This window comes from Crassostrea angulata, chromosome 7 (genome assembly GCF_025612915.1).
Source record: "Crassostrea angulata isolate pt1a10 chromosome 7, ASM2561291v2, whole genome shotgun sequence".
In the NCBI taxonomy this organism is placed as follows: domain Eukaryota; kingdom Metazoa; phylum Mollusca; class Bivalvia; order Ostreida; family Ostreidae; genus Magallana; species Magallana angulata.
The window spans coordinates 8602035-8629368 of NC_069117.1; the positions used below are offsets into that span (position 1 = coordinate 8602035).

At 33.2% G+C, this 27334-nt stretch overlaps 1 protein-coding gene across 2 annotated transcripts in view; it reads right to left on the minus strand.

Moving 5' to 3' along the window:
- Positions 1–14803: 14803 nt before the first annotated feature.
- LOC128192810 (uncharacterized) overlaps positions 14804–27334 on the minus strand; it is a 34398-nt gene continuing 21867 nt past the window's right edge. Inside the window, exons 9-12 of one of the 2 annotated variants that reach the window (XM_052865793.1) lie at positions 25144–25348; positions 16464–16559; positions 16283–16378; positions 14804–16190 (exon numbers count right to left, since the gene is read on the minus strand). In XM_052865793.1, the coding sequence (XP_052721753.1) occupies positions 15591–16190; positions 16283–16378; positions 16464–16559; positions 25144–25348 (997 nt within the window). In that variant the 3' untranslated portion in view covers positions 14804–15590. The remainder of the gene's footprint in view (positions 16191–16282; positions 16379–16463; positions 16560–25143; positions 25349–27334) is intronic. The other variant, XM_052865792.1, reaches the window with a different exon arrangement.

Consider the following 27334-nt stretch of genomic DNA (forward strand, 5'->3'; position numbering starts at 1 on the left):
TTCATTGACCGGCCAATCTTATTATCCTACGCTTCAAGATGCTAAGATAACATAATTGTAAAATGAACTGTGCATAATTATAGAAAATGAAAGAAGGTCACTGTGACTTTGGTGTGAGGATAAGAAGATATGATAATGCGAATACATCTATTACTTAGTTACAGTAACTAAACGTAGCATTGTATTTCATGAGAAGAATATATACAAACCTATTTCCTATACTTCTATATTTTAAACTTTAAACCCCGTTAGGCCCTGTTAATGTCCTAGAGGTTATAGGTTAAACAATTTAGAATCAACACTAATTAAAGATGCTTGCATAGTAGTATCACAAATTACAGCATTGTATAGTTCTTAAGAAAAGCTTTTTAAACATTTCCCTATATATTTTTATCTTAAATTTGAACCCTTCTTGGGGCCCGGAAATGTCCTAGGAGTCATGGATTTAACAATTTAGAATATTCACTAATAGGGGACCCCAGTATTAGTCATTAGTATTTGTAATATTGTAGTTCTTGAAAAGAAGATTTTTAAACCCTTTCCCTATATATTTCTATGTTAATTTTGAACCCCTCTTAGGGCACAAGAAATGTCCTGGGGTCATGGTTTTAATAATTTAGGATATTCACTGATTGGGGATGGTTGCATAGTAATATCACAAATTGCAGCATTGTAGTTGTTGAGAAGAAGATTTTCTAACATTTTCCCTTAATATTTCTAAGCTATATTTAAACACCTTTTGGGGCCCAGTATTAGTCAGGGGTCTCGGCTTTAGCGTTTTAGAATTTACACTATCTTAAGATGCTTGTATATTAATCTCACTAATTGTAGTTCTTGACAAGAAGATTTAAAACCCTTTTCTATATATTTTTCAATTGGAAGCTTTGAACCTTCCTGGGACCCCAGTATTGGTCAAAGTTTTAACAATTTAGAATCTACACAACCTGAGGATGGTTGCATATTAATATCACAAATTGTAGCATTGTAGTTGTTGAGAAGAAGATTTCTAAACATTTTTTCTATCTATATCTATGTTTAACTTTGAACCCCTCTTTGGGCTCCATTATTGGCCCAAGGGTCACAATTTTAACAATTTAGAATCTATACTATATATGTATACCAGCTATGGTGTAAATAATGGCATTTCTGGTGCAGTGGTTCTTGAGAAGAAGATTTCACTGTTTCATAATTATCTCCCTTTAAAAAAGGGTTAGGTCATTTTTTCAATAATTTACAATCCCCTTCTTATTGAAATGCTTTGTACCAAGTCTGGTTAAATTTGGCCCATTGGTTCTAAAGATGTCGAAATGTGAAAAATTTACAGACAGACGGACTGACATACAGACGGATGGACTGGCGACAGACATCAGGCGATCAGAAAATCTCAATTGAACCTTTAGTTAAGGTGAGCTGAAAATGCGTTTAAAGATATACAAAAAAGGTTTTAATACATTCCGCTTGATCTCAACCACAAAATAAACCGAAATTTAAATCATTTGCCTCATTTGATGCCTTTGGTACACATCATTTAAACTGTAAACTCACTTAAATATCTGAAAAATATTGAAACATCTTAGGGTAGTTGCTGCTTTATATGAATAATCCTCATTTCGTCCAAACAAGATTAAGTCTCAATCAATAACAATATTAATTCTCCGAAATTATAAATGATTAAACACTGCATCAATCCAATGTAAATCATGCGATGACAACTAGTACAGGTGTGGTGATTAATGAATTTTTAAATATCTCTCTTAATGTCTTAAAGGGAAACTCCATATATACAGCTGTTCGATAGAGGTGATTCAGTCCACTTCTAATACAATAGCTAAAACGTTTCTTAAACCGATTATATCATATGACGCTAAGAGAGTAAAAAATGCACAAATTGTTTTTTAAACTTATTGAGTTCCTCTAATTGTGGCGAATTTAATCGCACGCGATTTACTTCCACAACTTCCACCCGCTTCAGAACGAGAAAACCTCGTATTTTTCAATGAAGCAAATAAAAAATTGTCTAAGATGAACTGGATGAACTGTCCTAAAGAAGAAATCGAACATTTTGTAAGGAGAAAAACAATGTCGAGCAATAAATATAAATGACAAATGTCAAGAGAGGAAGAAGGACTGATGAAAGGCGTTCTGAATGACGGAAATGAAAACACTGTATGGTATAACCGGAATTATTCAGACACTGGGTCTCAGGAAAATCTACAGAATCTGTGTCTTGCTCTTAAATATGAGAGATAGTATTGATAGAAACGTTTTGTAAGGACAACGATAGAAAAGGAAATTAATTTTATACTAGTATTAAACGGAAAAGTCGAACTACATTCCCTAATACATATTTAAAGAGTTCCCCTGTGGTAAAGAAACATTCCTTGGCGTGTTACTGAAGAAGCCTTTAGAAATTGTAGTGATGACATTTGTAATTTATACCAGCATATAAAAAAAGTTATTCTTATAAAACTTTCACAATTAGAGGATTGACTGTAGCAATGTTTAAAACATTTTTAAAAATAATTTTTTCTACACTAATTTTTACAATTATATAATATTGTTCTTGTTTGTAAACACTAGAGATTGAAGAAAAATTGGTGTAACTATGCAGACTTTTTTTTACAACCACTAGTGGATAAAGACATTATGACAAAGAACTTCGACATCCACTAGTGGATACAAACATAATGACAAAGAATTTAAAACAACCCTCCCTTGTGGATAGAGACACTGTGACAAGGAATTTCATCAATTGCGAGTGGATACCGTCATCGCTAGCAGAATAAATCACAAATGAGCATTTTAAAAGTTTATGAATATCTATTTGGAATAGTAAAGACTTGTCCTATTGTATTATCTACCCTGTGAAAATTATTTTGGCTATCCCTTCACTCCTCCTATCAGGAAACCAGATTTCTGTATTCATACTTCCTAGTATATTTTCAAGATTTTTTTTCCATTATCTTTGTCCTTAATGTAATATAAAGACAAATTCCCTTGGTATTTGTTATATGTTTATTATCTAGAAAAACAGTATTTTTCATATGATAATTATAATTTAAAAAAAATGATAGTATTATACCCTTTTTACGTACATGAAGAATCTTTCAAATTATTAGAAAGGTCCATAAGATGACTTTATAAGCGTGCTTCTCAAACACTAATATACAATACTAATGAGGTAAATACTACTTGTTTTGTTTTATTTGTTTGAATTTTTGTCAACTGAAAATATTTACAGAATCATATAAATGTTATTTCATATCAAATAAAAAATGATTTCAATAAATAAATTCCGTTCTTTCATATCTTGGCCAAGTAGTGGTAATTATCTTGAATTGCCTCAATAAATACTTGTAACTGACAGTAGTTCATAACTATTATTAAATATAACAAATTATTTTGTTGGTGTAATTATCATGAACATGTTATTGGTTCAGATTTAAACAAATAAAAGATTCTGTAAACAACATTGATTTAAGGTGGGTTGACCTTGGTGTTGAAACGAATGTTCGCTTTATCGATTTTTCATCAATATTCTGTATTATGCCAAGAATCACAGGATTACATGCATATTAACTTTGAAGAACAGGGTACCTTTTGATGAACTCGTTTTGTAAATACTCGTTTTGTTTATTGGTAACTGGGAATCAGACTGGAGTCAATGTCCACTTTGTGTTAATATGCATATTTAAATAGATGATTTGCAGATATAGATTTGATTGAGGATATTATTAAGAGTATGGGAGTTTTGAAATTGTGAATATGTAAAAAAAAAATCAGTTTACTGCACGTGACAGTGATTGAGTTTTATATCATAAAACATCTTTAAAAATCTGCTACATTACAGCATAAGCACAATTTTACGGTTTTTACACTTCGCAAGAGACTAATAAGTGGCCAAAACATACACTTACCGGCTTATAAATTCAAATACGTGTAACATTTTAAATATCATAAATAACAATTCATTCTGGCTGCGCGATGCCTTTGGTCAACAGGGGTCCATTTTCATGTAAATACATAACCGGCCATACAATGTAATCGATTACCGTCCCCGATTTCATATGCGCTTTAAATATATCATTGTTCATTTTCTTTTTTTCTGGAATACAGGCACTGAGATGTATCAGTGGTTGAGTTATGTGCATAAACCAACACAACTCTACTCAGTGCTCGGCAAAGTGACTCGTTTTTGGAAATCTGGTTTTAGGACCTGTCGACTCTGTTTGGCTATTTTTGAGAGCTTAAAGCATTCTCTGCAAGTCATCTCTTCTCAGAAAAAAATCCTTGTTTTGAATACGCTTTGGATCGTGGTCGTAAATTGTCATCTTTTGCGAACTGTGACAACTTATTCTTAATTTTACTAAATTCTGTGTGTCTTAACAAAGTAACCGGTTCCTCTTTGGAACCCTTTTTTGCATTGTAAATGTCCTTGATGGGCATGACGGTTGAAAAGCCACTCCAAAGGCCCAAACATTTGGTTGCTTTAACATCGCTTTCGTCTAGTTCCCATGGGTTCGTATTAGATTTGTCAGACACAAACGGACGGAATTTCTCTTTCCTAATTATATCACGTATAATACTCTTGAGCATAACATGAAATTTCTGAAAATATAATCCTAAAAGTAATTTTATTTCTTCGAAAGCAAAAATACAACACTCGTCTTTAATAAATGCAAGTCTAAAAATAATTGTTTTAAATGATTTGAATGATAAAATTATTGTTATCAAGTTGAATACTTTTTTAAATAACACTGTTTCATTCAACCAAACTCAAAGAAAAAAGCTTTAGGAAATAGGGCAATGCGTCTTGTTGAAAGAGGCAATTTCATGATTTAGACCAGCAGAAACACATGGCTACTTGAAACGTCAAACTATATAACTAGGGTTGATGAGATATCATTAATTACCTGTTCACTTCTTTTTCTTTTCCTTTTAATTGTTTTGGAGTCGGTGAACATTGGACATTTTTACAATGATTTCTCAAAACAAAATTGTCAAAGGTTTCATCATCAGTATCACTTGGAAATATGATTTGCGTTCCTTTCCGACTTGATCTATGGATGAAACACAGAAATTTATAAAAACAATTAACCAATCACGTTACGATCTTGCCGAAAAATATACATTATTTTCCATATATTTCGATTTTTTTTTCAAAATCAACGAAAAATACTTTGTGAGTGTATCCAAAAATAATTCCACATGCAGGTCATAAGCTCTTAGTAGAGATTGAAACCAGTCAATATCTTTTCTGAAACAAAAAAGCATAAAGTGTTTGATCATTAAAAGTAATCTTTCGCACTCTTTTCAGATAGGTTTATCAACATTTCATGATAAAAAAGAATACTAGTCCTTTGAAGTTATGATATCAGAATGTTTCATGTGTTTTTTCCTTTTTATGTATGCATTGTTAAAGTTTGAATATGATATTTAGCTCATTTTCATGCTGCCATTTGCAGATGAGTATTTGACACTATTTCGCAAGTTAGATACTCGTAATAAAAATAAGAAATAACCTTTTTACGAAGAGTTTACTCATTGAAAACACATACAATGCACAATTTTGAAAATGCATTTTTTCTGTTGGTAGTAAGCCTTTAATAGATACATCATTGATGAACAATTATAGTTTATTCATTCCTCTGCTCGATATTTGATGTCCTTAAAAAATAAACTGCTTTAAAACTAGTCATTTAAATTTGGCGAAGAATAAAATGCTTTAAATCTAGTAATTTATTTAAAATTGGCGAAGAAAAGTAAATTCAGGATGTCATATTTATGTAATGTATTACTTTAATAATTAAAGATAAATTTCTTCCTGCTTAGTAGAGTTATTTAATATATGCCTCCTACAGACAATTTCATAAATAAATGTGAATTTAATTCATTGATTGTCTTCAAACTCATAAGTGTAGGACCTCTGATACAAAATCAAAATGTACATACGTTGCACAACATTTTTAGTTGTAAAGTATCAATGCCAGCCTCAGACTGTTATAATTAAATTATATTCTAAAAGTCATATATAGGGTTGCAATTAAATATAGCATGACAAGATTTCTTATAAATGGGAAAAATATTTTAAGATTTGATAGTGTATTCAAATCGTTAGATTCACGGAAGCAGTTTTGCGTATTTAGCACTTTAACATGTACATTTACATTTGTACAGTACAATACTTTCACTTAATTTTATATAAAAACTTGATCGACCCTAAATTACACATTCCTCTTTTTAATTTGAGAATCACGACCTACATGAAATGAAAGAAAATGAGTTATTTTACGCAGGTCGTAATTATGAAGAAGAAAAAAGTGCTTTTAAGCAGTTATTCTCAGTTCAATTATTCATTTTATTAAATTATTTATAATTCAGTTATCCATGAAATTTGCAAAACAAAGACAAATTACCTTGAAACTGAAGATGTGTAGTGTCTTCATTGTTTCGGTAAAGAAAACACCCACTCATTGTAAGTACGATAATCGGTTCTAAGAAGGATAAGAAACAGTTTTAAAAGGTCAAACAACATGGACTGAATTTTAACAAAAGAAATAATTTGTAATTTGGCATCTGTTAATTACAACAATTGTTATATCGAAACATAAATTTCACTTGTAAACGTGCTCCTCTACAGATACGCTTAATACATTGTAACAGAGACACTTATTGCCTCTGCTGGGGTTTGAACCCAGGTCCTCTGGCACGCCAGTCCAGCACTCTACCGATCGAGCTAAAGGGTTAACCCGCTAGCCAGAGCTAGTAGGAATGCCATATACCTGACTCTACCACATTGTCCCCCTCCAAGGAAAGAGGCGTCCCGACTCTCCTGGAGTGCCAATGCCTGTGGGGCAAAGTTCTGGAAACAATCTCTCTCACCCGCCAGAGAATACCCAGGTCCCAACGTGGGCGCCAAATGTAACAGAGACACTTATTGCCTCTGCTGGGGTTTGAACCCAGGTCCTCTGGCACGCCAGTCCAGCACTCTACCGATCGAGCTAAAGGGTTAACCCGCTAGCCAGAGCTAGTAGGAATGCCATATACCTGACTCTACCACAACATTATATACAGACATTCTGTTCGGGATTACCTCAACACAACCCCGCTGCTGAAATCTTGGTTGGTAGTTTTTTTCAGAGACAAATCGAAACACCTCGATGCAAAGTGCGCATACTATCGAGGAGACTGTCAAAGGCTGTTCAAGTTTTTCTGGGTTTATATTAGTATCCATGAACAAATGAGTGATCAAATGGAGTGAAGTTATATTGATCCAAGAATTAAACTTGTAAAAGGTGAATCCTAAATTTTCAACATGGTTGAATCAAATCATATTCATGATGTTTAAAGGTTAGTTTTGATAATATTATTACATCTGGAATACCATGGTAAAGAGAAGAGCATGAACAAAGCTGTTTCATTAAGATTGTTTAATATCATCGATGACAACTATAATGTATCCTGCAACTACGGTTACAAAACGTTAAACGCCTTTTTCTCCCATAAAACAATAATAAGTAATAATGAAAAAAAAATACAAGACAAAAGTTAACAAAAAATTTGTCATTCAATTTTTTCATTAAAAAACAATTTTGATGATTACCTCGACGCCATAGTAGTGTTTTATTTCATAGTCTTCACCACCAAAAAGCTAAAGATGAAATAAGGTTGAGACCAAGACTAGAGAGAGATACAGCAGAGAAAATCTTAGAAATCATTAAGAGTGTTTTTGCAAGTACAGAAACTCTCGGAGCGCTGCAACAACAATTCTATCAACGAGATCAAAAACACGGCGAGTCGCTGCAAAATTATTCGTTAGCCTTAAAGAAACTTCTTGATAAGATCGTGGCAAAAGATGAAAACGCGGTTACCGATTTTGATGAAATGTTGAAAGAACGGTTTGTTGGGGGCATTAGAGATTCATCTCTCCGAAGAGAGATACGACGGTTCTCATTCGAAAAGAAGGCTATGTCATTTGGTGAGTTTAGACAAAAAGTCTTACAATGGTCTGAAGACTATAAAAATGAACCACTTAGCAAATCATTTTCTGCACATGAAATCACTTCACAGGAAAGTGTTAAATCAAAGGTTGTTAAAGATCAGAGTGAAGATCAATTGTCAGAAATTTTAAAAATATTGAAACTTCAGCAAACGCAAATTGATGAAAATCAGAAAGAATTGAAAAAATTGTCTGAAGCCATGAAAACAAGTAAACCACAGTATGAAAATAAGTATTTGCAAGGTAGACAATTTCCAAATGTTAGACAGTCCCATTTAACATGTTTTCGTTGTGGTGGGAAGGGGCATAAAGAGCAAGACTGTAGTACTCAGTTAGACACTAGTAGTTTTTCGCGCAAAGGTAAGTCACAGGGGGCATCGTTCTCTAATCTTCCTTTAAACGAGAAGCGTCTGTTGTAGAGAGTCGCCCAGCGGACGAGAGAGCAGAGACGAAAGACTCAATTGATCAGAGAATCATAGATAGAGCTATAGGACAATGTACTGTCGTAACGGTACAGATTGAAGGTAAGCCAATTTCGTGTCTAACTGACACTGGTTCACAGGTATCTACAATAACCGAGTCTTACTTTCGAGATCTGTTAAAATCTGAACCCAAATTGATTGACGTAACAAAATGGATGAAAGTGTCTGGCGCCAATCACTTGCCTATACCATACATTGGAATATTGAGGTAGTGATAGACACTGCGCATGGTTCTGTGCCAAATGTTGGTGTACTGGTTGTCAATGATGCCACAGACCAATACGGTAAGCAGAAAAAGTTGCAAGTTCCCGGAGTACTCGGAAGTAATTTCTTCCGTATTTTAAAGGAACAGGTTGAGCAAAATTTATATTCAGTCACTGAACATAACGATCAGTTGTTGAATACGTTGTCGATATTTGAAATGAGTACGTCAATTTCAGGTTCCAAAAAGTTGAGTTTTGTCAAAGTTGCAGGTCAAGATCCTATAAAAATACCAGCCAATTCAATGAAAGTTGTTATAGGTACTACACGTCAGAATTCTAGAAACTTTAGTGGTTTGGTACAAGCAGTACACGGTAATTATGGCACTCTTCCTAAAAGCACCTTATTGATTGATACCTACGAAGATGTAGAGAACGGCAAGATCCCAGTCAGAGTCGTTAACATAGGAGACGAAGATGTTTGGTTGAATCCGAAATCCAGGCTTGGTATACTTCATGATGTAGAGGTTGAGTTTGCTAGCCAGCCGAACTGTCATGCAGAAATAGAGGTAAGGAATCAAGAGATCAATGTGTCTATAGAAAGTATTCAAAAAGGGAAAGATCATGATGTCAAAGCAGTTGTCAGTACAAAGAATGCGATTCAGATTCATGGTGTAGAAGTAGATGTTGGAGAAAATTTATCAGTTGAGGAGAAAGAAAGATTAATTTCAATTCTAAATACTCACCAAGATGTTTTTTCTAAGAACAGTGACGATTTAGGGTTTACTGATACTGTCAAACATAAGGTTCTTACATCAGATGAAGTCCCTATCAAACTATCATATAGACGCATCCCTCCTAATCAGATCGAGGAAGTGAAGTCGCACATCCAGACTCTCCTGAAGCAAGGCATAATCCGACCAAGCACAAGTCCCTATGGTGCTGCCGTTGTCCTGGTGCGCAAGAAAGACGGAAGTTTACGACTTTGCGTTGACTATTGACGACTCAATCTTAAGACGATAAAAGATGCGTTTCCTATCCCAAGGATTGAAGAAGCATTGGATGCACTTCATGGAGCAAAGTTCTTTTCTACTTTAGATCTGGCACAGGGTTTCTATCAGGTACAGATGGATGAGCATGACTGTCACAAAACAGCTTTTAGAGTTGGTCCTTTGGGTTTGTATGAGTTTTTTCGCATGCCTTTTGGTCTTTGCAATAGTCCAAGTACGTTCCAAAGTTTAATGGAAGCTTGTTTGGGTGACAAGAATTTTGAAATTCTTCTTTTGAACCTCGATGATATTCTCATTTTTTCTCAGTCTTTCGATGAACATTTAGAACGGCTTGTATTTGTGTTTGACAGGTTAAGAGCTCACAATCTAAAAATCAAACCGTCAAAGTGTCATTTTTTTCACAAGGAGGTGAATTATTTAGGTCATGTTGTCAGTGAAGATGGTGTCAAAGTTAACCCTGATAAAATTGCTGTTATAAAAGACTGGAAAACACCTCAGACAGAAAAAGATCTTCGTTCATTTTTAGGGTTAGCCGGGTACTATCGGAAATTTATTAAGGGGTTTAGTCAGATTGCTGCTCCGCTTCATTCTGTTTTATCTAAGCAGGAGAAGAAGGTCACAGGTACGAAAATGGTAACAAAAGAAATTCCGTTCAAACAAAAATGGAATGCAGATTGTGACAATGCATTTGAAAAGCTTAAATCATGTTTAACGAGCACTCCAGTTTTAGGCTTTCCAAACTTTAGCTCTCCATTTATTGTTGAAACCGATGCGAGTTATGATGGATTGGGCGCAGTTCTGAGTCAGCAACAGGAGTCCGGAAAAGTAGTCATCTCTTACGCATCTAGAAGTCTCAGACCAGGTGAGAGAAACATGTCGAATTATAGCTCAATGAAATTAGAGTTACTTGCACCCAAATGGGCGATAACCGAAAAGTTTCGAGACTATTTACTGGGTAGCAGTTTTATTGTATACACAGACAACAACCCTCTTAGCTACCTTAAGACATCAAAATTAGCTGCTAGTGAGTTAAGATGGGCATCTGAGCTGGCACAGTTTAATTTTGATATCAGATATAGATCGGGAAAAGCGAACAAAAATGCAGATAGTCTTAGCAGAATGTACCGCGAAAGTAATTCAGAAGAGATTTTAGCAGATTTCTCACAATCTACTTCTTTAAGAGAAATTATTACAGATTATCAGAGACTTGAAACGGACAAAAATCTTGAAATCATTGAAAGAAAGGAATTAACCCCCATTTTACCAGGATATACAAATGAGGAACTCAGAAAACTTCAAACGGACGATCCAGATATCAACAGAATTTTCCAATGGTTGGAAACTGGTCACAAACCAACTTCCAGACAAATTTCAAGAGAAAGGAGAGAGGTGAGGAAATTTCTTCAAAAGTTTCATTTGTTACAACTGAAAAATGGTGTGTTGTACATGACCAGTAAAGGCTTGGACGGTGAGTATTTGCAATTAGCTATACCAGAATGGCTTAGACCACAGATAATGGAGTCTTTGCATGATAGTTCCGGACACCAAGGTCGTGAGAGAACAATGGCACTTATAAAGAAAAGATGCTACTGGCCAGGAATGATAGCGGATGTTGTAAGATGGATTGAAAGATGTGAAAGATGCATGATCGCTAAGACACCGATCCCTACCATCAGACCATCACTAGGTAATTTATTAGCAAAGAGACCTTTAGAGATTTTGGCAATGGATTTTACTCTGTTAGAGAAAACTTCAGATGGGTTTGAAAACGTTTTGGTTCTTACAGACGTGTTTACAAAATACACAATGGCTATTCCTACAAAAAATCAGAAAGCTTCAACAGTTGCTAAACACTTGGTCAATGAATGGTTTCATAAGATTGGTATCCCTAGTCGATTGCACAGTGATCAAGGTAGGAATTTTGAAGGTGAGGTCGTGAAGGAGCTATGTAAAATATATGGTATTAAGAAGTCACGTAGCACGCCATATCATCCTGAGGGAAATTCGCAATGCGAAAGATTTAACAGGACACTGCACGACAGGTTGAGAACTCTCGACGCAGATCAAAAGAGAAAGTGGACAATGTATTTACCAGAACTTGTTTATGTGTATAATGTTACTCCTCATTCTTCTACAGGTTTTTCCCCTTATTATCTCCTTTATGGAAGAGAACCGAAATTACCCGTAGATTTCTTACTAGGGATCAACAATGACAGCGAGTCCTTCGAGGTAGATGAATGGTTACATACACACAGAGAACGCCTTCGATACGCATGGGCTGCTGCTGAGAAAAACACAGAAAAAAGTGCAGAAAAACGACGCGAGTTCCATGAGAGGAAATCTACTCCTTGCTCTATTGATGTCGGAACAAAGGTTCTGGTTAAAATTATACGTGGTATTTGCGCGAATCGCGTACCGTATATTTTACCTGTGTTTATTCTATTTATAGAGTTTCTGTTCAGCGCAAATTCTTTTTTTAGAGATCATGTTTCTTTAAACTTATTAAAAATATCTTTTGAACATTTATCTAGTTGTTTTCGATTCTATTATGATAATCAGCAAAGTGAGACTAATTTGTGAAATTATTTATTTACTTATTATAATATTTGAGATTTAAACTAGTTTAACAAGTTTATACGGAGTCTCACTTCGCTGACGCCCTTGAGAGTGTTCAGGTGTGAAACGGGTGAAACGTGTGAGTGATACTAGTATCTTACATTATTTACGGTAAGAGAGTTATTTTCATGTTTGGAATAACTATTCATTTGTATTATATTCCATACACAGTAATTTAAATATCATTTATGTGAGAATAATAAAATTGTTTTACATGCAGACTGTTTAGAGAAATGTATAGCGATTTGAGATAATTTCTAATAAGACTGTAGTATTTTTAGATTTAAGCATAAATATATATGGTGGTTTTTTATTATATACAGTCATACCTGTTGCAAGTGAGTGCGCTAGTCTACTAATTGACTGTGTGTGGCACCGCCGCCATATATTGGAGGTTCGTTGATGTCATATTTTGAAGTAAATGCAAATTGTGTATTATTAATTTTTTAGTGTTTCTGTGTGTGTCTATTTGTAATATGAGTTATTTTGTTTATATAGTAGCTCATTGCCAATAAATTTAATATTTAATTGAAATAAAGAACTTGAACAGAATAAGCGATTTTATTCTATTACATATATATAAAATCGCCGCTTTTATTGATTGATAAAGATACACATAGTTACTAGTATATCAAATACATACATGTAGAATCAAGTTAACCCTCTATATATAGTATCCAGTCATAGATTTTTTTTTCATTTCTCCAGTATCGGTCATTCAAAGGAATAAAATCATTTAATGATATTTGTGCCATAAGATTTTAAAGAACTTATTACAAATGTTTTAAAAAATGTTATACTTAGCTGTGTCAAGTAATCCTACTTTGTACTCGTTCGTTTCAGTTCTTCCCAGTTTAAATAGACTGGCGATGTCTGTCTGATATGCGCGATATCTTTCGTAAATAAAAACAGAGGACAAGTCTTCAGTTTAAATAGGCAGAATAAATATTACTTCTTCTATCCACAATACATTTTGGAATAGATTCGTTGTATGGTAGTTTGTATCATTTGTGTTGGATTTTATGATTACAGGTTCATTTAAAATTTCCGCATTAAATAACAATGATAATAAAACTCCTTGAAGACAAATTTATAAAAACATGGAAATAACCATTACATGGAAATTTATTACTAACTTACAATCTGAATCAAATTAATGTTTCAGCTCACCTGAGCTCTAATGAACTTTTGTTATCACGTTTTGTCCGGTGTCTGTGTGTATATATCCGTTCATTCGCCCGTTCGTCAGTCCCTCTACCAGAAAATTTTTCATATTTTAGACTTCTTCTCAAACGCTCAGGCCAATTTAAACCAAACTTGGTATAAAGCATACTTAAGTAAAGTGAATTCAAGATTGTTAAAGGTCACATCCTCTTTCAAGGCGAGAGTGAATTTAGAATTAATAATAATTTGTAGTTATTAAAAAAGTCTTCTCAAAATCCAATTGGCCAAAAAAGCGGCAAGTAGAGTGGAAGCACTCTCGGGTATCGTAGATTCGTTTGTTCAAATCATGATTCCTGGGTGTAATGTGGGTCCAATATTTGGAATTGAATTTTTACATAGGAATAAATAAAGAATAATTATGATCCTTAAAATTTTCTTTCCAATAGCAATTTGGCAAGAACATCTTTAACTCGTGTGTAAACATCCTCAGGGAGGGAAGATAGATTTTCGTTCAATTTTTCATCCCTGGGGTAGAGTGGGGCTTGCATTTTAACATAAGAATAAAAATGGGGAAATATTGTTAAACAATTGACAAAAAAAGCTACAACTTATGTGGAAAGGTTAATATTCTCAAATAGTTAAGAATCTCCTTTGTAAAATCATTAACGCAGATAATGAGATGCGGCCTTAATGGGGGTTGCATCAGAATTATCAGAGAAATATCTTCAAAAACCTTAATTTTATAGACCATTTAGCTTAAAAAGATGAAGTTTGTGTGAAAGCACCCTATAGGAGCGTAGGTTTAAGTTTGTTAAAATTATGATCTCTAGGGTAGGGTGGTATCCTAATGGGGCCCTTTGACATAAACACAATCAGTAAAAATCTTTGAAAATCTTCTGCCCAAAAATTTAAAAAATGTGGCTAAGCGATTAACATGGAATTATGATAACAAAAACTTTAAAAATTATTTTTAAAACAATATATACGTATACTCTATTTAATTTACAGGATACTGTATGCTGTAAATATCCAACCCTGTTTTATTTTCGCCTCTTTTACTTCGTTGTCAGCAGGCAATTTTATGATTGGGCGAATTTTTCTCTCTTTAAACACAACTTTAACCGTACAAATTCAAGAAGGGACGAAATTGTTTGCGATTGTAGAAGAGTGAAAAATACACAAGGTTAAATACTATATACAGTAGATTTTTGTTTTTGATTAAATATAGCTGATTATATTTCCATGGATTTCCTATACGTATGCTGATAAATCATTCAAGTATTTCATGGATTTTATTATAGCAACAACAAAGGTTTGTAAATATTTATTAGATTAAAAAAAGTAATCCATTTCAAGGTAAGTCAAATTTCAATATCTAACAGCGTAAAATTTATCTACACAATATTATATTTACATAAACTTTATCACATAGCAAACATTAAAAAATACTGTACAGTCAAGTATCAAATGTACCTTTTTAATAATTTTAAAATTCATTCGGTTAAAGAAACTAACCTATATACGGAAAGCACTGCAAGGCAATCTAAACTAGTTTAATTCTTTATATGGATTATTGAATCAATATTAAAACGTGAATTAAGCAGTTTACAAGATTAGAAATTAAGATTTTGTAGAGTTTTCTAAAACTTTTCAACTGTGACTTTTTTTTAGTAACTAAACAATGACTTAGACCTTTTTTCTATCTTTTCTTCAAATTAATAATTAAAAGGATTTCAATGAAATGCATCTTATTGTCATTTATTGTAACACATGTAAAGTTAAAAGAATAATAATATTTTGACTTAAAAGTTCTTATTCCAGGTTGGTATCGCAAATTGTTAAAATCTACTTTAAATGATGACTACCGGAAATGCTAATTCAAAGGTAACTGTAAACCATTCTATCAACAGAAGGGCCTATAGAAAGCATTCTGATACGATAACTTCTTCAATTATTATTTCTTACAAATTAAGGATGTCATTTTATTAGAATACCTATTGATAATAAAAAAGACGTTATGCATTGATATATTTTTCTCAACTTGGTGATGAGTGTTGTTCTTATATATAAAACAATTGTTTAACATTAAAAAATGAATGTATGTTTTTCTGTTATCAATTCACTTCGGTTGGGCAATACCTTTATTTAACACAGGTCCGTTTTCATACAAATACATAACTGGCCACACAATGTAATCGACCTCCGTCCCCGATTTCATGTACGCGCTAAGTATATCATTGTTCATCCTCCCATCGTCCGGAATATGAGCACTGAGATGTATCGGTGGCCGAGTTGTCTGCATAAACCAACATAACTCCACACAGCGCTCGGCAAAGTGAGTCGTTTTGGCAAACTGGGGAGATGAACTTGTCTGAATGACAGTAAAAACATCCAACTGTCCCCAAAAATGTTTTTTCACCATTATACATTTTTTTCGAGAACATTGTTCATGATATGGTTGTAAAGAGGCAGCACTTTTATATTGTGCTACTTTTTTTCGAGGCTTTTTCGATTTTTTAGTCGATTTTGAATAATCAGCAATTCCTCGGCTTTGTAAATGTGCTGTTCTAATGTTATGTAAACAATAGTCTGAGGGTTTGTTTATTCCTGCTTCTTCTTTGACTAGCCCAAATTTATTCATATTTCGTTCGTTTGAAATATGATTCTCCTCTCTCTTAGTCATATCAATTATGAGGCCATTAAGGATATCAGCAAATTCCTAAAATTAAAAATTTGAAAATCATTTTCTTCCTTTCAAAGAACGTTTAAACACATATTTTTAAATCTCACTTTAAAGGAACTACTTAAAACCTTTTGCAGAGTCAGACTTAATTCTTTCGATCGTAAACAATTTTTTGTTGCCTGTTGAATGTCCGGTGTAATCGCATCTGGAAGTTTGGTAAAAGCCTTAAAACAATAACATAACTCATTATTTTCCAGAAAATGAAAGAATAATTCTCAGAGAATTATAATATGTTTAATATAAGCTTACTTTCATTGAGCTGGTATCTTCACAAAGCATAATGGTTTGACAATCCGTTAGGTCAAGAAACAGGGAACGAGGACCAGAGCAAAACTGGTAGGCTGTCTGTAATGCAAGATTTAAATAAGATTGTTTTTGTTTTCCAGTGTCTGTGCGGTGCATTTATACTGGTTTGATCAAATTTATTAAAAACATTATCCTTGCAATACAAGCTTGTTTCAAGATTCAATCTAAAAATTAAATATGATGTTTACTTATTCACATGTATATTTTTTGTTTCATTCCGGGAGAGTCTTTATCAATTATATGGTATTAACATTTTATTTTCCAAGTCAATATCGTTTTTCTATTTAATCAATTTAAACACTCATTATTGTCAGTAAAGAATAATGGTTGTACCAACTGACGGATAATCAAATCAACTTATATTCAACTTTAGGCCAAAACATGTGTGTTAATTTCATGAAATAACGCGTAACTTTTACAACAAGTGGTTCAATATATTCCAATAAAAAAATCGACCACACCATCGTGGCCCCATCCTAGGCCTACTCCCCGAAGATCACGATTTGAAAAAAAAAATGAATTTACGTATTACTTGAGTATACTTCCACACACTGTCCAGTTCAGTTGGATTTTGAAAATACTAAATGCTGTCATTAGACTGTAATACCCGCACCAAGTGTTTGCCCCTAAATTACACTGTTTTGTACCAGTTTATTAAAAAATGAACGCAAAATGCAAGTTCCGGTAATACATTAAATTTTTTTTAGAATTTTCATAACTGAAGGATGAGATCCCTTCCAATGCGATAATACACATAAGCAACACTTTATGTACAATATGGGGTTGAACTGTTTGCATGTGCCTTTAAGTTAATCAATTTTAACTACTATATTAAAATAATAGACTCGAATTTTTAGGCTTGAATACTGAGATATTGAAAGAGTACTGTATTTTGTTTTATATATTTTAAACATCATTGGTACTTGAAGATTACCAATTTGTTTTTATATTTTCTCAATCAAGCTTCGCTATTAAATAATTAACAAAAATTCCTTTACAAAATCCGGAAATCATCTGGATTTTTTGGATTTTACAATCTTGCGCATGCGCATTGCATTCACGCTAAATCACAGGAGGCTCTTTAGTTTATGTTTTCCACAATATTGAATTTGCATGGATGAACTCAGAAACCATATTACAAATACGTGTAAATTTTACACGTATTTTCTGTTCATCAAAGAAAATACGGAAGATGACTTAACTCTAATAAGAAGCAAGAAAAAAAACTTTGGTGAAAAAGTGTTGAATTTTTCATAAATATGAATTAAATATTTTAATGAAAGGTATTAACAGCCTCAAAACTAGTTGTTTTGAATAATTTTCTGTTATTTTTAATGCAACTTCATTAATTTTCTCAAAAATCGTTTCGGAGCGATTCTGCAATTTTTGGCAACATTACGGGTATATGGGAGGCAATTTAACTGGGTGAAGGTCTGTCCTGAGACACAGTTAGATTATTCTACCTAAGCAGAGTGTAGTGAAATTAATAGCTTTAGTGTAGGCTTAAATCCTAGTTATGTAATTTTCAACTATACGATGTGTCTATTTCGTAAATGTCCTATATCAAATGCAATGTTAACCCGTGCACGCACGGGTCAAAGTCTAGTAATCTTAACATTTCATGTCATAGAAAGTATAATGGTCTATATAATTAAAACAAACAAAATTAAATTATGCCCCCTCACTGCAGCGGTTGCCGGTTATAGATTTCCTTCTGTGTGCCTACATGTACATCATCGTGTGCACGGATTTAGAGAAGGGGTGGGAGTGAGGGGTCCAGACCCTCTCCCCCCCCCCCCCCCCGAAAATTCATTTATATCAATAGTAAAATTACCAAAAATACACCTTTGACCCCAATGCTCTTACAGACAATGCTCTAAATGCTCTAACACATTGCGCTTCACTATTAGGTAACATTATTTTGGTTTAAAATATTATATTTATACTTTATTGTTTATTTCAACAGAAATATAGTACATCACAATATACAGGTGTCCCGCACCACCTTAAAGCTGTTACTTACCTAACATAATAGTGCAAGTGGTTTTGAAGAATAGGTTATAAAAATACATGCATGTTACAAATTACTGACCTTTGTCTAAAGTTATGTACAAAACACAGGTCTGCAGGTCTTATTAGCGGGTACTAGTTTTACCCAGCTCTTCGGTTAGATGGGTTTCACGTGGTGTATACATGAATGTGTTTTCCATATGCAGAAACGTATTACTTAACATGCATAAACGTTTCTTTTGTGATAATTAGCTCAAGGGATTCATTATTGTGCTCTTATTGGATTATCATTATGATGTTGACCAATAAAGGTAAGCATACTACAAGTATTACTCTCACTTTGTAAATTAGTGATCTCCCTTTGCCAGCATACTATATCGTCATCTTTTGATATTTAAATAAGCTTTTCATCGTTACCTATCCTATCGCATTTGTAAAGATTCTGTCATTTTAATTGCAAAAGTTAGTTTTAGACGGGGTCACGTGACCCCGTCTATTGGTTTACTGTCAGCTGAAGTCTCAAACCGGAAGGCACGAGTAGAACACATGAATTGAGTCTACGCGTAAGAAAATGGTGCAGAAGGTTTTCATGCATTTCAGTAAATATGTATTTAAAAACATGCATTGAATCTTTTTAAGTCCTCTGTGTATAAACAAAATTCTATTTAGAAAATAAACAAATAGTTTTATTGATCAAAATATTCTTGCTCGGGTTTAAATGTGGAATGAGTTACGTAAGTGAATGCACAGCGCCGTTGACGATTCCGGTAGTGTGCGAGCTCATTAATCAATAGAAGAGGTTGATAGTGGAATCGAAATTAAAGCTGACATGAATTCATAAACACGTATTACTTCCCTTTTATCTCCGACTACCGCCATATTAGTTGTCGATTTCTATTGTTCTGCTCATCGCGACACCCCCCTTTATAAGGCCGAGAGCCCTCGTCATGCTTCATCGCATTCAGGAATTTTATACACCCAAACAAGTTACCTTGGACGAAAAGACTAGTAAAACGCGTTTTGAACAAAAATAATATGACAACCACTTCTCCAATAAACGACGAAACAAGACAGACTGAAATCCAGGCGCAGATACTTCAGAAATTCCTCAATAATTGTAGACCGTTTTCCTGTGTATGTTATAACATCGCACATGCGCAAACCACACACTGTGGCAGATCGAGCAATGTCAATTATCGCATGGATTTTATAAACGGGGAGTTTTTGTAGGAACGGATAGAAACGTTGTTACTTTCTTTGATTTACTATCCTTTAGCTTCTGTTTTTGATGTAGTGTCGCCAGGGTTTTCAAGAAGATGCAGACGTTATGCACTCTGTATGAACGACACACGTGTTCGATGTGCATGCGAAGTAAGGCAGCACTGTCTGTGCAAAATAATACAGATACCTTGGACATCCTTTCAATGAATAGATATATTTTGTATTTGATTGATTGTTGTTTTCTTTATTACTACATTTTACTACATGTACAATGTGTAATTCATGCATTTAGAAGTCCGTGCAACGTGAATGCCTTGATCGGAAAGCAACCGACATTAACATTCTCAACCGGTATATATACCCCAGTGGCAGTAGAGGAGCGATCGAAACTAATATGGCGACCGAATGCTTTTATGAATTCATGTCAGCTTTAAAGTTCCGAAACGCAATGTGCCATTTTTGAAAAAATGTGAATTTTTTTTGACAATCTTTCAGCTTAATACTATCAAACTTCATGTGCAAGCCGAAGTTAAAATCGGGTCGGGTTATACACAGATGTTAGGTGTTTTATTGGCTTCCAGTCTACTTGCGGTATGACTACTGTTCGTCTCGAAAGGAATTTTGTATAAAGAAAATAAAAACAAGTCTGAATTTGCCTTCTCGTTCGTTGGCTTTTTAGTTGATTAAACTGAATTTAACTTTTAAACAATGCATTGTAAACAAAATCTATGATAGATTATACATTTTGGAAGACTTATACATCATATAATATATACAATCTTAACGATTGAAGAACCAAGTTAAATGTTAATGTTCATATTTTCCGGCTTAGTTGGAATCAGGCTTGGGGTGAATTACATTGTAAAATAATGCATTACATTACCATTACTTCATGAATTAGGGCATTAAATTACTGTTACCATTACTTAATTTTCTTGAAGTAATGCATTACATTATTATTACATGAGTAAAGAAATGCATTACCATTACTTTGTGAAAAGTCAATAAGTTTTAAAAAAGTAATTTAAAAACTAAATAAAGAGGTTTTGTAAAATATTTTATAAATAAAACATGCTTAAAATATTTACAGGTTCATGTTCATGTTTACTATCATGTTCAAATTTAATGACTTATATAAGATTGCTGTTGCACTTGTAGTTCTCAAAGTAAGGTTGGTCCCGTTACATTTACACGCTAATGTCGGAGTTGACAATCTCTATTATTTATGTCTCTGATTTTCGGAGTATGATTTTTTATGAAAGGAACGGTTGCATCGTCATTCGTGTGGGTGATGCACGAGTTTACACAAAAAGCAGTAAGTGGGGAACGGATTTATTTTTACCTATTAATTTTGCAGGTATCGGAAATGAAGAAAATCGTGTCAGAAAAGTCGGTCTTAAAAATCAAAATGGCGACCGTGACAAATCTTTTTATTGTCAAAGTTCTTGGAATCTTATTGAAAAAAAATATTTCTAACGTCAGGTGCCTGTGTTTGTTATCGGTATACAAATGTTTACTTTGTTAATTCAGCAGTTTTAGAGTTTTCGGGGTTTTTAAAAAACTTTTGTTACGGATACCGTCCGACTTGTGGATTTTCCCTTTGATCACAAAATTAAATAAATCTAATGATTAAAATTATCTACTTTGATATAGTTGTTTGATTTTCCCGGTTAGTAGTAATTTTTAAAATTTTTCCTTGGGGTCTTATTTTACATAATATACCGTTGTGCAATTTTCTACAATTATGAAGGCCGGGATTGAATAAAATTTTACACAAAGTATCAAACAATTGCAAAAAAGCCGAATGAACATACATGTAGATTGTAACAACTAATTCAAACTCATAAATTTTGGAAGCATATTCGAGGAAATACAGCAGAATTACAAATTCAAACTTTCAAGACCGATTCCATTTGTCAGACCCACACTATTAATTGAGTTGACCCCATAATGACCATGTATAAACGAATTCGTTTTCAATTTGTGTATTACATGTAAGTAATTAGTGTAGAGACTTATCATTTTTATATGAGTTATAATAGGAAGGAAGGGCTCTTTCTCTCTTAATGTATTATAATGTATCAAATACAAAGTATGTCATGACCCTATGGAACAGGAAAATGCAAAATATCTTATATCGTGTTTTATCTATACGGGTAATTCCTAGCCTAATGATAACACTGTTTTGTTTAGGAGAATTTACAATTGCCCCAAATAGGTGAATACACATGCATATAACATTTTGTTTATAAATCTTAAAAATTAAATTAAGCAATTTCCAAAATGTTAATGTGTATTAGGAGAGAAAAAGCAATCGAGAAATGATTAAAATTTGCTACTGTACACAGGTAAGAATATAAGAAGACTGAATCTTTATAACCAGGTTTCATTGGGGGGGGGGGGGGGGGCAGAATGTTGAGTATAAACATTTTTAATTTGAATCATTTATTGTTATTAATTTTAATGTGTCAATGAATATTAGTTATCGATCCCAAGGTAGAAATATGACTTCTGATCATATCTCAATAGATCATTTGTCAATTATGCAAGGTGCAAGGTATGACTTTTTTAAAAATGAGATTTTTTTTACCAGTTTATAAAACTTTTTAGACCCCAAATTATATGTTGATTTTATAAAATAAATCATTTAACAATTAATAAAAGTGTAAATGTAAGGTTATTTTCATTTTAAGCATAATTAAAGGATTTTTTTTTTAAATTTCATTTTAATTATTATTTGAGGACATTTTATTTATAATTTGAGGAGGAATTCATGCTCGGATCCAGAAAAGTTTCCAAGGGGGGGGGCAGTTTATATTTGAGTTTGTTTGGGGTGGGGGTTCTAAGTCATATATTTGACCATATTTTAATGTAATTTAAAAATAAACTAATCCATACTGTCTACAGTTATGAACATTAAAGGTATAGAACAAAACAAAAACTAATACATTTATATATACACAAGAAGTATTACAAAACATAGATGATAGATCTATATCTAGGTTCTAAAGTTGAATAATATATCATGTACATATATTATTGTTTTTTGTTTAAGGCATCTAAGATGGTATGTAGGTAATGATCCCAAGTGCGCTTCCTGAAATTATCAAATATCTTAAAAACCACTGAGATCCCCACCATAATCCAAAGATAAATATATTCCTTCTTTGGTCATGGCGCATCCGATCATTATGGTATGTAAGTAATGACCCTAAGGGGTCATCCTGACCCCCTTAAAATAAGAAATTGTCAATTATCTTTAAATTATTGTTCTTTAATAGTCCTATTTCTATTTAATCTTTATCATGAAGTCTCCCATATGAAATTTAGAGACTTATTGTTTTTGTACGTTTCTTTTTACATGTATTCTTCTGCTTCGTCTTTTTCTTCTTTCCTGCTCTAAACTTGTTTCTCAGAGATGGCTGAACAGAATTGTACAAAACTCTAAGATATGATAGGCCTGCATATCTAGATGTGCATCCTGGTTTGATTTTTTATTTGGGAATAGAAAACCACTTTTCGGGACCCCCCTCGAACAGAAAGTGCACAAATATCTCGAAAACAGTTGAAGTCATGGGTCCCGGGGTTAAATTTAATTTTTGAAAACCTTAATGCACATCTATAAAATTGTCTATAGTCCATCATATCCAAAGAAATGATGTGTCTATCCATCAAATCATAAGAGGAGTTCTGGGATCAATGTTTATTTTGGACTGATAAACGTCAATTTTCTGCTACTATTTGACTCTCAGGATGGAATTTAACTTTTTTAAAAAAAAACTTAATGCACATCTATAGAATAGTCCATATCATATCCCAAGATATGATGTGACTATCCATTAAATCATAAGAGGAGTTCTTGGATCTATGTTTTTTTAATTTATAAAAATCAATTTTCTGCTACTCTTTGACTCCCTGGATGAATTTAAATTTTTAAAACCTTTTTGCACATCTATAGGACAGCCCCAATAATATCCAAAGAGATGACGTAGCTACTCCAAAAGTTGTAAGAGGATTTCTGGGAACCATACTTTTTTGCCAAAAAACACGTCATTTTTTGTTCTCACTGATCCTCTTAAAAGATAAAATTCTGGAACCTGATCACACCTTAAAATGACACCCACAATTATATTCTAGAATATCATTTGGCTACTGTAAAAAAAAATGACGTTTTTGAAAAACAAACAAACAAAAAACGCCATTTTCAGCCATGAAATGACCCCCAGGACATAATTAAAATTTTCGAAACATACATGTATTCCAAGAGATGATTTGTCTATTGTTGAAAATGGAGGAGTTCGAGGAAGAAGGTTTTTTGTGAAATCGTCATTTTTTTTTTTTACCAATTATTTGATCCCCAGGCCTACCAGATAATTTTTGAAACCTTTTTACAAAACAACATGACACCCAAAATCAAACTCCAAGAGTTCAGTTTGCTGGTTTATAAGATGTAAGAGCAGTTTGAGAAAGTATAACGTGACAGACGGACGGACGGGCAGACGGACGGACGGACGGAACGGCGTAACAACAATATACCCGAACTTTCTTTAGAAAGTGCGGTTATAATTATTCTTTATTTTATTTCTTTAAGGAGGGCGTGACCCTTCATTTTAACAAACTTGAATTCAGTTTACCTAATGTTACTCTAAGCCAAGTTTGATTGAAAAAAAAAATAGAAAAGTTTACAAAGACGACGCCAACTATACACAAAAACCTTAAAAGCCAATAATTAAAAAAACACCAGAAAATAAAAAGCAGCTCAACTTTTGCGATATTTAAATGGATACAAAATTGATTTTCTACAATATGTACATGTATTGTAGTTTAATAATGTTACAATCGAATTTCATCGTTAAGAGACAACCTAGTTACTTTTTTACAAAAGTCATTACGATGAATTTTGCTTATTATAAATGTAGTTGTTTTGAAAAATTCTTTTTTGTTCATTTATTTGGGCATTTCCGCGTTTCTTTGTTTTCCGTTTTCCTTGATATTAATAATGTGTACGAGCCTGGTTTGGCCATTCCTCCTTATTAACCTTCAACCAAAGATGCTACAATGAATGATGAATAGCATCGCCACTGAGTCGTAAAGATTGAACTTGGTGAGTACATGTACCAAATCATACGGTATCACCAAAAGTTATTGTTTTTGAGGTGTGAAATATGCACTAATGAAACATACGCAATAAAATATTTGATTAGAAAGCCTACATTTTCCGCGGTTAACTTAAAAAGGGCGCTTGATAAAAACTTTGAAACGTTATCATATATACTATGTTAATGAAAATGATGATGATAGTAATAGTTGTACATGTATAGTCGTATAAAACAATGTATGTGGATATGAAACTATGTACAAGTGATGTCAAAGGCAAAAAAGTGAATAATACCATGACGATACGCAGTAAGAAGCTTATCGCCTCTCGGTCGTTTAGCCTCGTTTCTACTCCTGTCAACTCCTCCATAGAATCTGTCCATGCGTCGTCATACAACTGACCGAATTTTTCTGCCAGCTTGGTCGGTCGGTTATCATCGTTCAAATCAGCAATATCAGGGTTTTTTGAGGTCATTTTTGGTCCAGCTAATTTGCTTAGCCTTAAGTGGAATTAAACAAAATATATAACTCAAGATCATATGTACGGAAGCCCATTTAGGACCTATCAAAAAATATTTTTGAATTTGATATAACGAATTCTTGAATTTGTTAAAACGAATCTAAATCGTTATAACTAATTGTTGAATCCGTTATAATGAATTATAACGAATAAAATTTGTTATAACAAATTTTAGGAATTCGTGATAACGAATTTAATCTATTATAACAAATTCGATGAATTCGTTATTTCAAATTTTGAAATCTGTTTTAACAAATCAAATTTAAAAAGTTTTTATTCGTAATTTCGGTTTTTTAAAATCGGTTATATCATATTTTCATCCAAAACAAATTTGATGTTTTGGAGAACAGATTAAACGGGGCGAAATGGTAAATGAAGTAAACTGGCACAAAAACAAATGGGAGGAACATACTATCACAGCTGTTGCTGTAACCATGGTAACAGATGTAACAATTCCAAAAGACACCTTACATTATCGGCTTTGCTAAAATTCCTACTTAGAAAGAAACAAAATATTTAAGAACTGCTATATATGCAGCAACGCATTTTCATACAAGAATACCATGCAGGATATACAGATTTGTTCCGACGGGTTTCTGCGCAAAATTCCCAAACATTGTTTAGTCAGTGCTTTTAATCAATGAGATGCTGTTTTATTAAAGGGTACCTGCATGCAGCCAAGCCAATGTTGAACCTATGTCATAGAATTTATTTACCAAAATTAAATGCAAAAACCGCATCGAAATCGATGTAAAAATAATTGAGTTTCGCCTCTTCAAAGTGTCTATTTTTACCTGCTTTTAGAAATCTAATGAAGACAAAATGAAATTAGGCGATACCGAGGCTTCAGTGACGTCACGAGGTCAACACGAGGGAAATATCCTTACAAAGCTATACAAAAAAAATTCGATTTTACAGCAAAAATGATTGATATAGGTCTGATGTTTGATGTCGTAGATTTAGAAAGTTGTATCCGTAATTATTCGTTACAGTCAGATTTCTTTTTAAACGATTTTAAAAATTTGCTATTCTAATAGTCTTTTACCGATGAATACGATATCTTTAAACGCTTGCATAGGCAGATTTATGCTCATTATTCATATCTATTTTGACCGGTGCGTGTTCAAATCCAATAAAGCTTAAAGAGCTTTATGATAGATTTGATATGAACGCTCCTACCGAAATTATCACCTCATAATATTCAAAGAATTATGTCTTTTTGCTTATATTTATATTATTTTCAATTTCTACACTTAAAATCAACATTTTAAAACCACTGGGGTTTTTTTCATGCATAGCACGTGTAATGTATTGTTGCAGCAAATACCGTTTCTCGATTATGCTGTAGGACACACCCATTTTGTGTCGCTCATTTTTAATGAAATTATTGGGCTATAGTTTTCAAAACTGATTTGTAATGTTTATCACAGTAAAGGACACTTAAAAAATATAGATATGATATTTTATGACATAGCCATCCATTAAAACCAGGATGTGCGCATGCGAAAACCAACTTTTCATCGGGATTGGTAAACGTTTGGGAGGAAATTCGATAGCTTCTCGGAGGAACTTCGAACTGATGATTTATAGGTGCCAAAAAAAAAACCCACCAAAAAACAAACAAAATCGCAATTTGTATATCATATAGTCATTAAAAGTGATAGGCATGTTATGTACCTTTGGTTTACACTAAATTAAAGTTAATTAAATATTTGCGAGAACAATAAAGGCAATGTTACAGGAAAACAATAGACACGTAGCTTCAAACGGGTGGGTGGGTAAGGGTGGCAGGAAGGGACCTGTCCCCATGCAGTTGCCCTCCCCCTTTCCTAGCATTTTCGGAGCATGTAAAAATTAAAATTGACTGGGAGGGAATAAACAGTGATATTTAAGTTTGAGGTAAACTTAGCTTTTCTATAGCTACCCCCACAGTGTTCAATTTTCGAATTGTTGAAAAACATTCTTT